The 14,034-nt window shown below is 45.8% G+C and overlaps 1 protein-coding gene across 1 annotated transcript in view; it reads left to right on the top strand.

Moving 5' to 3' along the window:
* The window catches only part of LOC8050498 (actin-related protein 6), a 69,157-nt gene that overhangs the window by 32,495 nt on the left and 22,628 nt on the right, over positions 1 to 14,034 (top strand). The window contains exon 8 of the mRNA XM_040214193.2: positions 1,826 to 1,949. Coding sequence (XP_040070127.1) covers positions 1,826 to 1,949 — 124 coding nt within the window. The remainder of the gene's footprint in view (positions 1 to 1,825; positions 1,950 to 14,034) is intronic.

Below are 14,034 nucleotides of genomic sequence, written 5' to 3' on the forward strand. Positions count from 1 at the left end.
AATGTTTTTTGCTATATTGCTATACTACTTGCTATATCGAACTGATCGTAGCGTTTCCTCCTGCTCGTTATAAACGGGTTTCACTGTAGTATAGGAGCATTGTTCTTCTGTATCGAACACCCATGGGGAGGACACTCGATGTAGCTAACAAAGCACTGCCCCAACCGCCCATCGCTTCTCCTGGGTTTGGATTGCACCGGATTGCACAGCTCGCATTGCCAAGCCAGCATATGCGCACTAAGATACGCAACAAAAAAGCAGTTGCAAAAAAAAAAAAAAGAAATGTGGAGGATGGCAAAAACAAGGGGAAAGGCACGTTTACACGTGGGGAGGGCAGGGAGTGCCCACTGTTGGAACGGTAGCGTGTGCTCTTTCCCCAACACTGCTGTCGCTGTGCGGCTCCTTAACCCCAAAATAAAATGAGCAACAAAAAAAATGACCACATTTTCACGTGGTGAATGATGTTGATTGGGGCGAAGCTCTGGTGGTGCTGATGATACTGATTTTGTTCATAGGCAGCACTCGTGGCAGCACTCTCAAGACAGCAGAAAAGCCCGTGTCATCGTGTTTGTTTACTTTGACTACAGTGGTGCTTTCTAAGCATTTGTGTCCTCGAACATCGCCCGGATTTCCTATTTGGAGCATTTCGTGCGTGTGCTCAAGTTCAAGGTATTACTAGCGCGTACCGTATAAAGGACGCCAATTTTCACGCGCTTTCATCACAGGAGAAAGGTGATTAGTGCTAGCAATCCTGAACGCTCGCAACGTCCGTCTGATCACGAAATTGTATTTCTACGTTGCTATATCGCTGCTAAGATTAGGTACATCGTCTTTTATAATCGTAGCGTGTAGCGAGATTTGTACTATTGGCAAAGTCGTGTATTAGATTCGTGATCGTCCAAGACAGCATACTGAATCTTTTTCTTTTCTTTCTTTCATCCCCTGCAAGCCTATCATGGAAAAAAAAAATAATAATAAAGCTTATGGCATTGAGTGGCAGTGCATCCCTTTTTTAGAGGCACCGCTGAAACAGCTGACGGCGGCGTAGAAGCGGTCGCCATGCTGACGACCCGCTGCGCTTGTTGCAGTGGTTGCATGTGTGCGGCGCAGAACGGTCGTTCCGGTCTCTCCGGTTGCAACGGACGCAGTCGTAGATAACGCGCTCGTTGAAGATGTCTGAACCAGCCTGAACTCCTTTAGTGATGAGGTGTTCAAATGCCTTAGCGTTGTCGAAGACCAGGTCGTCTGCCACGCCGTTAAAAGGCTGCGCCTGGCAAAGTCACTCATTTCTTTCAAAATGTGTGACACTTGAGAGAGAGGTGTTCTAGTCTGGTGAAATAAGGACTCTCCTCAGACTAAGCTTTATTTTTCGTCTAACATAAAATAAATTGCTTTACGAGGGTAAGTTGTCTCATGGCATGTATTTTAGCCTGAAAAATTGATGTTTTGGTTATAGCGCAGTACCGCTTATAGTGCAGGTTTTCGCGACTCCCGTGACATACGTTATATGCGGTCTACACTGTATCCGGGTTTGACTGTATTGTTTCGGCGTCCTCGCACTATGCGGCAGTTTGCCATTGGGAGTGCTATGCCATTTATTCGTCATCACAGGGTAATGTAGTTACATCATTACTTTTTTACAACCGTCTCAAATTGCGAAACTCGCCAAAAGAAGCCTTTACAGTAATTCTTTACCGGCCCACAAGCAACCGCTGCTGAGGTCACCGAAAAAAGCGAGCCAACATTTGTCGCACATTCCGACCGATACACGCTGGCCCTATGGAACGAGGGCCAACGTGCATGACGAGGGCCAACGTGCGTGCAGATGATCCGCCTGAACAACGAGCGCTTCATGGTCCCGGAGCTGCTGTTCCACCCGTCGGACATCGGCATCGACGAGATGGGCATCCCCGAAGCGCTGCTGCACGTGGTGTCCGGACTGCCCAAGGGTGAGCTGCTGCCACCTGCGGGGTTCCAGTCAACTTATTGAATGAAGTCATGATTTCATTGAGTGCGATATAATTCGGGTTCCATTTTTTTTGTATTATATTCTGATAGACCTCCTAGCCGTCTTATCCAGTCTTAAATAGTAATGCGTTACTAGTAACGCATTACTGTAACTTCATTACTTTTTGATAACTTGTAACTGTAACGAGTTACTTTTTTAAAAATGTAACTTGTAACTGTAGTTCTATACAGTATTTACACGATTGTGGGTCGACTCGATTGTAACTCGACCCCCCCCCCCCCCCATCGCACACCAGCAAAAAAAAAAAAAAAAAAAAGATTTTTTTATTTTTTTTTTAGATGCGCATTTTATTGCAAACACGTGAGAACGGCAAAGTATCTCTTTCGAAAGCCGAGCCTCCAACACGCGATCGATGCCTTCTGGTGTGCTTTGGCTGCGCATGCACATGCGAGGTGTATGAGATGGCCAGGCGTTATAGGAACTAGGAAGTTCACGCTGGAGGCGGGACAACTGAAGCTGCTCACTGTCGTTCCCACTCCTTCCGCGACTAGACTACAACTCGTCCGCACTGGTGATGTCAGTCCCGTCGTCATCACTGCTACGTTCTCGAAGCACGTCGTCGGCGTCGTCCAATGAAATCTCGCACTTCGCAAATGACGGGATCAACCGCATCTTCCGTGCTTGCTCGGCGATCGCGTTGGACGTCACAGGTAGGGACCGATTGCGCACGTTTGCGGCGTACGTTGCAAGCCTGACGTCCAACTCCGGAAGGCATCCCCATCTATCCAGACCTTGGACTGCGGAAGCTTCTTCGTTTGCCTAAACACTTTAAGATTCCGTGCCACCACAGACTCCACTGGAGCATCACCCACCCCGACGGGTCGAACTTGCATCTAACAGCGCAGTTGTTGGTTGCTTCTGAGTGAAGAACGGCCATAAATGAGCACCGAAAACCGAAACTGCCACGATCACGCGTTTCAATACAAATGAACATACCAGCATGACCTCGTACTCGATCTAACGATGTGCGACAGTGAATCGTGCGAAAAACTGCGAAGAGAAGCTGCGGCGCCGCGGGGTGAGCGAGCCAAGCGAGCCGTGAGGCTGGCTGTTCCAGCGGCCTCCGGAGTGGCTCTTACGAGAAGTGCCGTCACCCCCCCCAGGAGTCAGGCGCTCCGTGCTCTGTTCCATTGCTCTGTTCATCGCCGTGCATCCGGGTTATTTTGCGAATCGCTGCTATTAATACTCATTCGCACAAATAAAAAATAATTGATTTGTAAAATGAGCGCACAAAACAGTGTAATGCTCGGGGTACAGCCAGCTGTTTTTGCCGGCGGTGGAATGCTTTGGTTCGATTATAAGTCGACCCCCCCACTTCAGATTCTCAAAAATAGAAAAAAGGGTCGACCTACATTCGTGTAAATACGGTACTTTTCTGAGGTAACGATGGAAGTAACGACGTTACTTTTGTCGTTACTTCCCAGTTTTTTATGAATAATATATCACTGAACGAGTACAATTTGGCCATTCTTTGCGCTTTCCAAATTGTCTGTTCCGACATTTTGAGTGTCAAGTTCTCTTTTGCACAGACTTGTGAATACGTTCTTTCTCGCCGGTCACGACCCGAATGTAGCCACGTGTAGATTTGGTGAAAAAAAAATAGTAGTTATCTTTAGCACGCGCTTGTACTTTGTGACTGAACGCTTGCATCTCAGTATCTTGAAGAACTATCTGTTTTGCGGTTTTTCTTTTTTCTGTGCAAACGCTTTTAATCGGGTGAATCAAACGTGAAACAACAATACACGTGGAGGGCACTGCAAATGTTTCGTATTTTGATTAGCGCCACCACTCCGCACTGCACATGTTCCATATTTTGATTTGCGCCACTACTCCGGTATAGTGTCAACAGTCGAGGCAAAATTTACTGGTGTTTGTGTGGGGTTTGTTTCTGGCTTGCCGGGACTCTATGAACCCAGCGCAACCGTCAACGAGCCAGCAATGTGCTAGTGCTACCAAGAATATGAATGTTGATAAGTACAAAGAAAAACTACCATGGCCGGCGTACAGAGTATTTTGCTGACGTGGAGGAGGCTACTAACACCTTGACCGCCGAAGACGGCACTCTATTGCCTCAACGCCTACCCTGCAATCAAAAACCTGTTCCGGCAAAACAACACAGCAATCCCCTCCAGCGCGATAGACGAGCGCCTGTTCAGCAAGGGCAGGGACATGTTCGTTATCAAACAAGGGAAACTTTCAGACACTAATTTCGAGAAGCAACTGCTGCTAAGTTACAATATGAAGTACAAAGCACACTTTTTAATTTTATGCAAATAAACTTGGTGAAAAGCGTTTTCTAGTTTTTCCTAATTTTCTTTTGTTTTATAAAAAAGTAACTGAGAAGAAACGTCTTTACTTTTTAAAAGTAACTGTAACGAGTTACTTTTTTGTTTCGATAACTGTAACGGTAACTTCGCTACTTTTTTCTCAAAGTAACTGTAACGAATTACTTTTTAAAAGTAACTTACCCAAGACTGGTCTTATCTACAGTGGGGAAAACCGAAAGACCCTTGAATTAGTGCTTGGCTTGAATAAGAAAAGCCCAAGCTTCACAGAAAGAAATCTGTCTGCGAGGCTGCTTCTCTCTTACAAGAACATACTCCTTATCTCGTTTCCTGCTTCGAGTGGTACCGGATTATGTTTTCTTGAAAAGTATACACATTCGGCAGCAATCTACCTGGTTGGATGAGAATTAAAGTCCAAAAAATATAGCTCCAATGAAAACTCGGAAGGAAACCTGATGTTTTGAAACCAACTCGGTTGCTTCTTCAAGATGACTGAAAGCAGATCGGACAGCAGTAATTCTTAACCTCTTTTTCTTAAAAAAAAAAAAAAAAAAAAAATTTAAAATTGTAAAAAATATTTTTTTTTAGTTATGGAGACGGTCATTTTTTAAGCTTTCTTGTCAGATCACGGAGTCCATGTGGCGTACACAGAGGGCAATGCGCCCAGGGGCCTTCTTAGGTTTCCTGGCGTATGCTGGATTTGCCACGATTCCAAGAAAGGTCTTTTTCAGAAATTGGGCTCTGTGTCAACCACGTGCACATAATTTCCGAGTATTTGTGTCACGTGCACATTCCCTGGATATCAAACAATCTCGCGGTCATATCCATATTTTTCAAACAAAAAAACTCCGTTAAAAGTCAATTATTTGTGTGACACCAAAAAACACAAAATGTGCGAGAAAAAAATAAACCTCAAGGAAACTACCCTGGAATTAAAAGAAAATAAAACCCCAAAACACGGTAGCTTAGCTGTAAATGGGGTTGTGTGTTTTTTAGGTTTATATTTTGTAAATTTAAAGAAGATTCTTTTCTTTCTTTTTAATTTAGGGTTTATGTTTGTTAAGTTTCGATTTTCAAAAATTTTGAGGTTAATTTTGCTGCATTCCCAATTTTTCATAATTCAAAAGAAAAGAAAAAAAATATCCGGTCATAAAAATGCACAGAGTTCTGCGGGATCATTTGACTTTATACGACGCCCGATTCAACGAAGCTAAGCTCCAGTCGCTCTCATGGAAGTCAGACAACACAGCGAGTGCAATCAAAACAGTAGAGTATCAGCACTCCGTTCCCCGATCTGCTAGTGGATACCACCATCTTGGTGCTTAGGGGTGTGCGGACGCACCTGTCGATCATCACATTCGAAAATGCGACTTCCTCAGCTTTGGATACGGTATGAGGAAGCTCAGGTGATATTTTGCTCTGTCGCTTACTGTTCTTTTTGTTTCTGGAGGACGGAAAAGCATTTGCTCCGATTTCAGATAAAGCTTTAGATAGTTGCAGTGATGGAAGTGCTGCGCCAATTGCGCCAATTTGCGCCAAGGACGCAATCCTGCTACATGTAGTGCCAAATTGTTATTTTACCGAAGAATTGCGCCATGCCTGCGCCGAGATGAGATGTAGCAATAAAAAATAGAAACTGAAGTCTTATCAGAGCGCGTGTCGGTACCGCGGTATTTTCCGCGCCGCAACTGTTACGCAAACCGAAACTGCGAGGGCGCATTATCATCATCATTGAAAGGAACGTCAGCAACATCTGAGACCAAAGCCGCAGAGGCTAAGCGAAGAACCATCCCACTGAGCTGCCTATTTAAAAAAAAAAAAGAAAAAAGGCCGAGCTTGTAAATGTTTTCAATGCTGGCCCGCCCTGTTCCCGAGCGCTAGCTACAACCGAAGTCAAAGCTAACGTGAGCCCAATGCTGTGCATTCCTAACTCGCGCACGGGCTCGTGCAGTGTGGGCACCGTTACAAGCTTCATGCGCGTGCTTGCAGCTTCGGCTGCGCTCGCACTGAAGCTGAAACGAAGTCTAGTTGAGTTGCACCAAACTCTGGATGTAGTGCTGGTAAAGCCTCACCGTCCTTTTCGGAGCACAAAGCACTGCGCGACTGCGGTGTATGCTCCGCGGGTGTCGCTTCTCTGCAGTGCGTCGGTGCATGCCAAGGAGCGCACTCAACGGGTTAACTCGCCATGATCCGATCGTGACTTCGCCAGCGCATCGAAAATGAATCGTAATTTTTGAAGCGAATATCAGATACCGCAATATTTGAAGCTGCTGCCCGAAAGATAACTGTAATCTGAACTAAAACATTCCACAACAGTGAGGGTCGTTAGATGCTGCTGCAGATACCTTTAAAGAAGTGCAGGCTGATAAAACTAAATATCCTGTACCATAAGAACTCAGTATGACATATTTAATTGTATTTTTTTTATCTGATGAGCAGATCAACTTTATTTTTAAAAAAAAAGTTTTTTTTTTCTGTTTACTTTGTTGAATTTGATATATCCTGTCTTAAAAAGGCGACAGGCGCTGTGTTCCAACAGGGATGGGCTTTAATAGCAATGCAGCATTATTTCATTTTCAAGTAATATGCCAACATATGCCGGACCCTGCTCCAAAAGGGCCACTACCTGCTCCAAAACAACATTTTGCCTGCTGCAAGGCCTGCTCCAAAAGGTCAAATGGCACTTCCATCACTGTAGTTGGCAACTATGGTTTTAAGCACTAGGATGACTGAAGTGTCGTTACTGTGAAGCGTAGCTTATTTAGCTGCTGTAGTTATGACTACTCTCCCACCGAGGCTGTTATAACTACACTCCTGTTGAGGATGTTATGACTACTCCTTTACCGAGGAGGTAATAAATACCCTCCTACCGAAGTTTTTGTGTCTATTTGGGCCAGCGGTGAATCTTGAAGCACACCATGCTTGAACGTCAACTTCTTCACATTGACGGATGTACTTGGAGCATGCCAGTCGGGGTGCTGTAGACATGACGGGGTTCAAGGTGTCTGAGACTGGCGGGGAATGTTGGCCAAGGTCAATCGAGTGTTACATGACCTTAGACAGGGGCCACAGGGATGTGCGAAGTGCGTATTGCGTGCTACCTCTACAGAGCTGGATTGACCGGGACGGCTCGTAGCATCCGCTGCGGTCCGGCACGAGGTGGAACGGAGTACTATAGGCAAAGTATGACTTGGCACTGACGGTCGCCTGTGGTAGCACACGACCGTCAATGGCCAGTGATACTCACTCCCAGGCACGTAGCCAGGGGGAGGCCCATGGGGCCCGGCCCCCCCCCCCCCCCGAAATCCTTCATTTTGCTGGGAGCTCCTCTCCCCCCTCCCCCTCATACAGCATTTTGTCATGGGCGGGCCCCCCCCACCCTCCCCCTGATCCAAAATCCTGGCTACGTGCCTGCTCACTCCAACATATTTAGATCAGCATTACTCAGTTTGCAGGTGGCTGTCGAAGGTGGGTTACACTTAGTCTGTACCCGTTTCCACCTCAAGAACCGTAGTAAAAAAAATGTATGGCTACTTGCGGAGCATTATTTTCCTTCTTTATGGGGCTAATTAGGAGATATGTAGGTGCATTTTAAATTACAGTGGACTCCCATTAAACGAAACTCGGTTAAAAGAAAAATATGCATAAACGAAACTATGTAGGTACCTCTAATTGGTCTCTTATGTATTTTATGATAAAAACGTTCGGCTAATCGCAACACTTTTTTTACTTACTTCGGTTAAATGAAACTAAACTGAACGAAACTATAAACGTCGGACTAGCCATGGCAGTCTGACAACTGTCAAAAAGAGCAATAGCCAAGCCATCATAGCCTAGCCAAGCCAATCCTACGATAGCACATGTTCCCGCGTAAACAGCGTTGCCATATCTAATTGTAGATCCGCAGTGGAAACTACCAAGAAACGGCAGCACAACGCACTTTCGCTCGCAATGAAAGTCTGGATAATTCAAGAACTTGATCACAACCAACTTACAAAGACTGAAATCGTCAAGAAATTTGGGATCCCCAAGTCCCCGCTGTCGAGGATATTGAAGAACAAAGGAAAGATTGAAGACGCCGTCAAGCTTGGGAGCTTCACGTCGGACCGTATACGGATGCGGACGACGGCGTACAGCGAAATCGAGGATCTGCTTCTACTCTGGTTCAAACGTGCACAGAGTGCCAATTTGCTGATAAATGGGCCCTTCTTGGAGGAGAAGGCCCGAGAGATTTCCTCTCAAATAGGTATCGAGAACGTAAGGGTAAGCGACGGTTTGCCGAGTCGTTTCAAAAAGCGGCATGGTCCTGTCTTTAAAACTATTTTTGGAGAAAGTATGGCAGTTGATAGAGATGTCTGTAGCTGCTGATAACAGGGACGGCTGCAAGAAGTTCTGGAAAGCTACGAACCACGAGACGTCTTTAACATTGATGAAATGGGATTGTTTTACAAAGCGCTCCCAACCAAGACCCTCGCTTACAAAGGGGAAACCTGCTCAGGAGGAAAACGGAGCAAGGAGCATATTATACAGTGCTAGGAGGTGCCAACATGGACGGTAGCAAAAAGTTGAAAATGGTGGTTGTGCGAAAATGAAAGCACCCACGGCTGCTTAAGAGGGATACCCTAGCTGCCCGTTACTTACCACGCCAACGGAAGAGCTTGGATGACACGGGCAATCTTCGAGACCTGGTTGCGGGAGGAGGATGCAAGATATACCCGGCAGAACAGGAAGGTGGTTTATGTTGTGGACAATTGTCCTGCCCATGGTCATGCGGATGGACTCAAGTCCATCTGCCTCGAGTTTCTGCCAGCAAACGCCACAGCAGTCATTCAACCGATGGACCAAGGGGTAATTCAAAACTTGAAGGTTTTCTACTGCCGCCAAGTCCTCCAGCGGATGCTCCTCTGTGCGGACAATGAAAAAGACTACAGTGTAGACTTGCTCTCAGCTCCCCACATTCTAACCCACGCCTGGGAACAAGTGAAAGTGTTGACTGTGCAAGGGTGCTTCCATCACGCAGGCTTCTCAAGGCAACAGGTCATTCCCGACGAGGACGACGACACTGCTGAGGCTGACACCCTCTTCAGTCAGGTTATCCAATCCACTTCTTTCACGCGAGGACCATGAAATGCTGGATGCAAACATTGCAACATGCCGTAAGGAAAGCCTTGAGGAACTGATTGCTGAAGTTTGGGATGAAGACCAGTCAAGTGATGACGACATGGGGTGCGATCCTGAGCCCATTTCAGTGCCGGATTGCGCAGCAAGAGATGCTGTCGCACTGTTCCAGTGCTACTGTGAACATCACAGTTCCACAGAGTTACTGCCCAGCCTCTCAGCAGTACACTCCTACTTTGTGAAGAAGTGCTTGAACAATGGCAAACAAACTGACATTTGTGTGGTTCTTTATGGCAATCCCTTTACTAATAATCGCCGCCCAATCGGTATGCACTCCGCCCATCACCCAGGGAGTGACACACTGCAACGAGAAGACAGCGAATGGGTTTACTGTACCTCCCGGTTGCCCGTTGTCGAGAGCCGTCAGTCCAGGCACGCCAACTCTTGTTGTCGCCCGTCGATCAGAGCTCACAGTCAAAGTCCGTGTCCAGGCCTGCGGATCGCCTTTCCCACGCCAGCGCTGCGAAGGCTGGCTGTCCCGGGCTATCAATGCCCGAGTCTCGCTGCGGAACCACCCCAAGATCGTCGTAGCCCAGGTCATATGGCCAGGGCTCGCCGTTTCTACCGGTCCGGACTTCGAACTTCGCTGTTGCACCGCTAAGGGGTTTGCCATGGGCGAGGCCAGGTAGCCCGGCCCGACGTTCTTGTCCAGCTGCCAGCCTCGCTCAGCACACACTGCCTCGCGCCAGCTCGTGTCTTCTCCGCCAACCGCCTGTCACGTGCCCTCTGCCTCGTCTTTCACCCTCGGCTCCCACACATTGACTCTTTTTTTTCTAGCCAGCAACATTAGATGTGTTTAAAGCTTTAAAACGGGTACACAGAGTTTCTGCCCAGCTGCTCAGCAGTGCACTTACAGTTCGTGAGAAAAGTGCTTAAACAATGCCATACAAACTCATTTATGTTTTTTGTTTTGTTTTGTTCTTAGCAACATTAGCTGTGTTTGATGCTTTAGGAGATCTGTACAGGGTTCCTCTCCAGCCTCCCATTGTCAACATTATCTACTTTAAAACTTAACAAGAGGCCAATAACCTTGTTTTGTTTAGTCAACCATGTTATCTACAATTGAAGTTGAAATAAAGTAATAATTCACAAATTTTGTATACTTTGCTTAAATGAAACTTCTGATAAATGGAACAAATTTTCTTGTCCCTTCAAATTTCGTTCAAGAGGAGTCCACTGTATATATTTGTTATCTTGTCAAGACGTACACGTACCGAACGCCAAAAGCATCGCTTCTTTCTCCGACAACCGAATCTCATAAGAACTTCTTTGTGCGGCGTATTGTCACGAATGACAAGGTGATGAAACAAAGAATAACTGAGGAAACTGAGACGTGGGGTGAACTTGTGCCCAAAAACAAAATGGAAACGGAGGATAACAACAGATAATCACGGGCATCGGAGTCGGCGTAACAGCAGGATTGAACGCTGGAGTGAGAGTGACTCTGGCTCGCCACGCGGAGCAACTTTGGTACCGGCGCGGGTTTCTGGAACATTCGGCCTAGAATGTTTGGCACATAGAACGTTTGTAACTCGATAAGATGCGAGAAAGTTCTCGAACTTGGGAGAACGACTAGTAGAAGGAATAAATAAAAGGACATTCCGCTCCCTGGAATTTAACAGAGATCCTCCGGGTGACAGTCAAGCACGGTAACCATTCGGCCACGTACGCATTTGCTTTGTGATGCGCGTGGCAGTATGAACAATGCGCAAAAGTTTCTTTTTTCTTGAGGTGAAAACGAGTATAGCTTACTATTTCTGCAGACAACTTCGGGCATCGAGTCATACTTAGTTCAGCGTACTTAATGCACAGGCGACCGGCGGTGGCGTGCTACACTTAGTCCAGGTTCCTTAGTAGACAAACGACCATTGGTACCGGTTCCTACTTAGTCCGTCATACTCAGTCCGCAGACAACCGTCGACGGTGAGTCGTTCTACAGTTTGACATAAAATGTGACTGCAGCCAAAGCTGCAATTCCGACAGAGGCAATGGAGCGGTGGAAAAAGTGCATCGTCGCGGCAGTCGTTTTCTTTCTGGGTTTGCTTTCGTGGACTATGCCAACGATGCAAGAAAAAAGTGCAGGATCGCAACGTCTCTATCGTGGGTGACTTGTAAAATCGGTGATAGTAGACGTACAAAGACGGTCAGTGCCGCAACGATGCATTTATGGCACTATTTATTTATTTATTTATTTATTTACAATACCCTCAAGGCTGTGAGGCATTAGAGAGGGGAGTGGGTATTACAATATTGTTGAATCACTTCGCGAAATGCGGCGGAGTCCTCGGTGGCTGCGATGTCACCGGGAAAACCATTCCAGTCCACAATTGCATCGGGGAGAAGGGCATTTTGATGTCCTGTGGAAAAAATTGCGGCCGGGCTATTTATTTAGGATGATCTAGTCTAGAAGACGAATACGTTGGCGAGTGAGAAGAGTCTCATGTAGTAGGGGGAATAATAGACTTCGTGCAAAAGGCACGGATGAAAAATTTTCCATCGGATAGCGAGTAAGGGAAGAGAAATATAAGATTTTATTCGAGTAACACTCGAAAAACGTGAGTAGTCAGATTGAATGAACCGGGCAGCACGGTTTTGCACAGCTTGAATACTCTCTGTTAGTGAAGAAAGGTGAGGGTGCCAAATGGGAGGATGCATACTCTAATTTCGATAGTACTAAGGAAATGTAAAGGAGTTGCTTTAGGTTACTTGAGACAGATCTGAAGTTGCGACGGAGGTAACCTAGGCTGCGGTTGAGTGTCATAAGAGAGGTTTTTAGTTAGAAGAACACCAATATACTTGTATGTGTCAATTTGTTGTAGAGGAACAACATTAAGGGTAAGAGGAGAGGAAGTTTGGAAGGTGGAACGAGAGAAGTGCATGTGTTTACATTTGTTAATGTTGAGGGACATTTGAGAATTACTACATCGTTTATTAATAGAGTCAAGGCCATTTTGTAGTGCTGCAGAATCGGAGGGAGATGTTATTTTACGATGAACGACACAGTCATCTGCAAATAAACACATTGATGAAGACACCTGAAGTGGAAAGTCGTTCAAGTAAATAAGGAAGAGTAATGGACCAAGGACTGTTCCTTGGGGCACACCGGATGTAACAGGGGCCAAGGCAGATGAAGAGTCATTAGTAGGTCTGGGCAATTGACCGATTAACCTTCCGATTAATCGATTAAGGCTTTATTCGCGATCAAATGTTTTAACCGGTTAATCAGTTTTTTAATCGGTATTCAAAAAGAAGTCAAATGGACGCACGCATGGCTCTATCCTGGTTTTCAGTACCTAGCCAGGTGCTATGAGCAAGGTTCAATTCTCGTGCTCCATAGCATCACGTGTTCGAGGATATACATTACAGTTCTGCCGAGGCCAGACGAACAAGCCGGGCCCGCAATTGATGCCCGCGCGACCGCGGAACTTCACGTGTTGAGGATCTATTACACATCTCGCCCAGGCAAGACAAACAAGCAGAAAAACAAGCTGGGAAGCTAACAACCCTGTGGTTACTTGTTCCCGTATTCGGCCTGTAAAAATGGACGAGTTCACGAGTATGAAAGGCAATCTAGCTGGAAAGTTTGGGTTTAAAGTAAACTCCAGCGGTGAAGTTTTTAACTCCAAGGAAGTTCACTGCATCACCTGTAAAAAGCCGTTTTTGGTACAGTGGAAGCTTAAGTTCGCTTCAGTATTACCTACGAGCGAAGCACCCATGTACGCCGCTGCAGCAAAGACCATTCTCCAAAACTCAAACAACAATCAACGCCTTCTCATCGAGGCCCCTTTCTCTGAAAGAAGAAGAAAGCATCGCCCAAGCCCTGACTTCTTGTCTTCCTGTCAGAGAATGTGGACAAACTTCTTTCTCTTCGGAGCTGGAGCAAAAATATGTGTGTCTTTGAAACGTTGAACTATATGTATCCTCAATTGTGAATGTCCTTTGCGCCGTGTCACAGAGTAAAATAAGTCTTCAAAGGCAAGACGAGTTGTTGCATTGTTTTTAATATATTATTTATAAAAATCAATGCAACCAATTAATCATCTAATTAATCGGTTAAAGGCTAGCGATTAATCGGGTTAAAATTTTTAATCGACGCCCAGCCCTAGTCGTTAGAATAAACAAACTGGTTTCGTTGCGAGAAGAAAGATTTAATCCATGAGGTGTCAAGGTTTAACGACGAAAGTTTTAGTAGCAGTTGGTTATGCGTACCTCGTCAAAAGCTTTAGCAAAGTCAAGAATTACAGCATTGGTTGAAAAAACGGAGTTGAGATTAGAAAAAAGGTCGTGGGTTAAGCAAAGAAGCTGTGTTTAACAAGAAAAGTTTCGACGGAAGTTGTGCTGTGGCTTGTTAAAAAAGGAAATGGGATCGAGTTGAATGGATACTGTCGAGACCGGTTATAACGAAATAGCGGCTTCAGCGAAGCTATCACGATTTCCCATTCCCTTTTGCTTTTCGTTAACTGAAGTTGGTTATAACGAAATAGCGAATATAGCGAAGTGATTTCCAATCCCCGTTGACTTCATTGTAACCAATCTCGACAG

This window comes from Ixodes scapularis, unplaced genomic scaffold (assembly GCF_016920785.2).
Source record: "Ixodes scapularis isolate PalLabHiFi unplaced genomic scaffold, ASM1692078v2 PGA_scaffold4__175_contigs__length_147842914, whole genome shotgun sequence".
Taxonomy (NCBI): Eukaryota; Metazoa; Arthropoda; class Arachnida; order Ixodida; family Ixodidae; genus Ixodes; species Ixodes scapularis.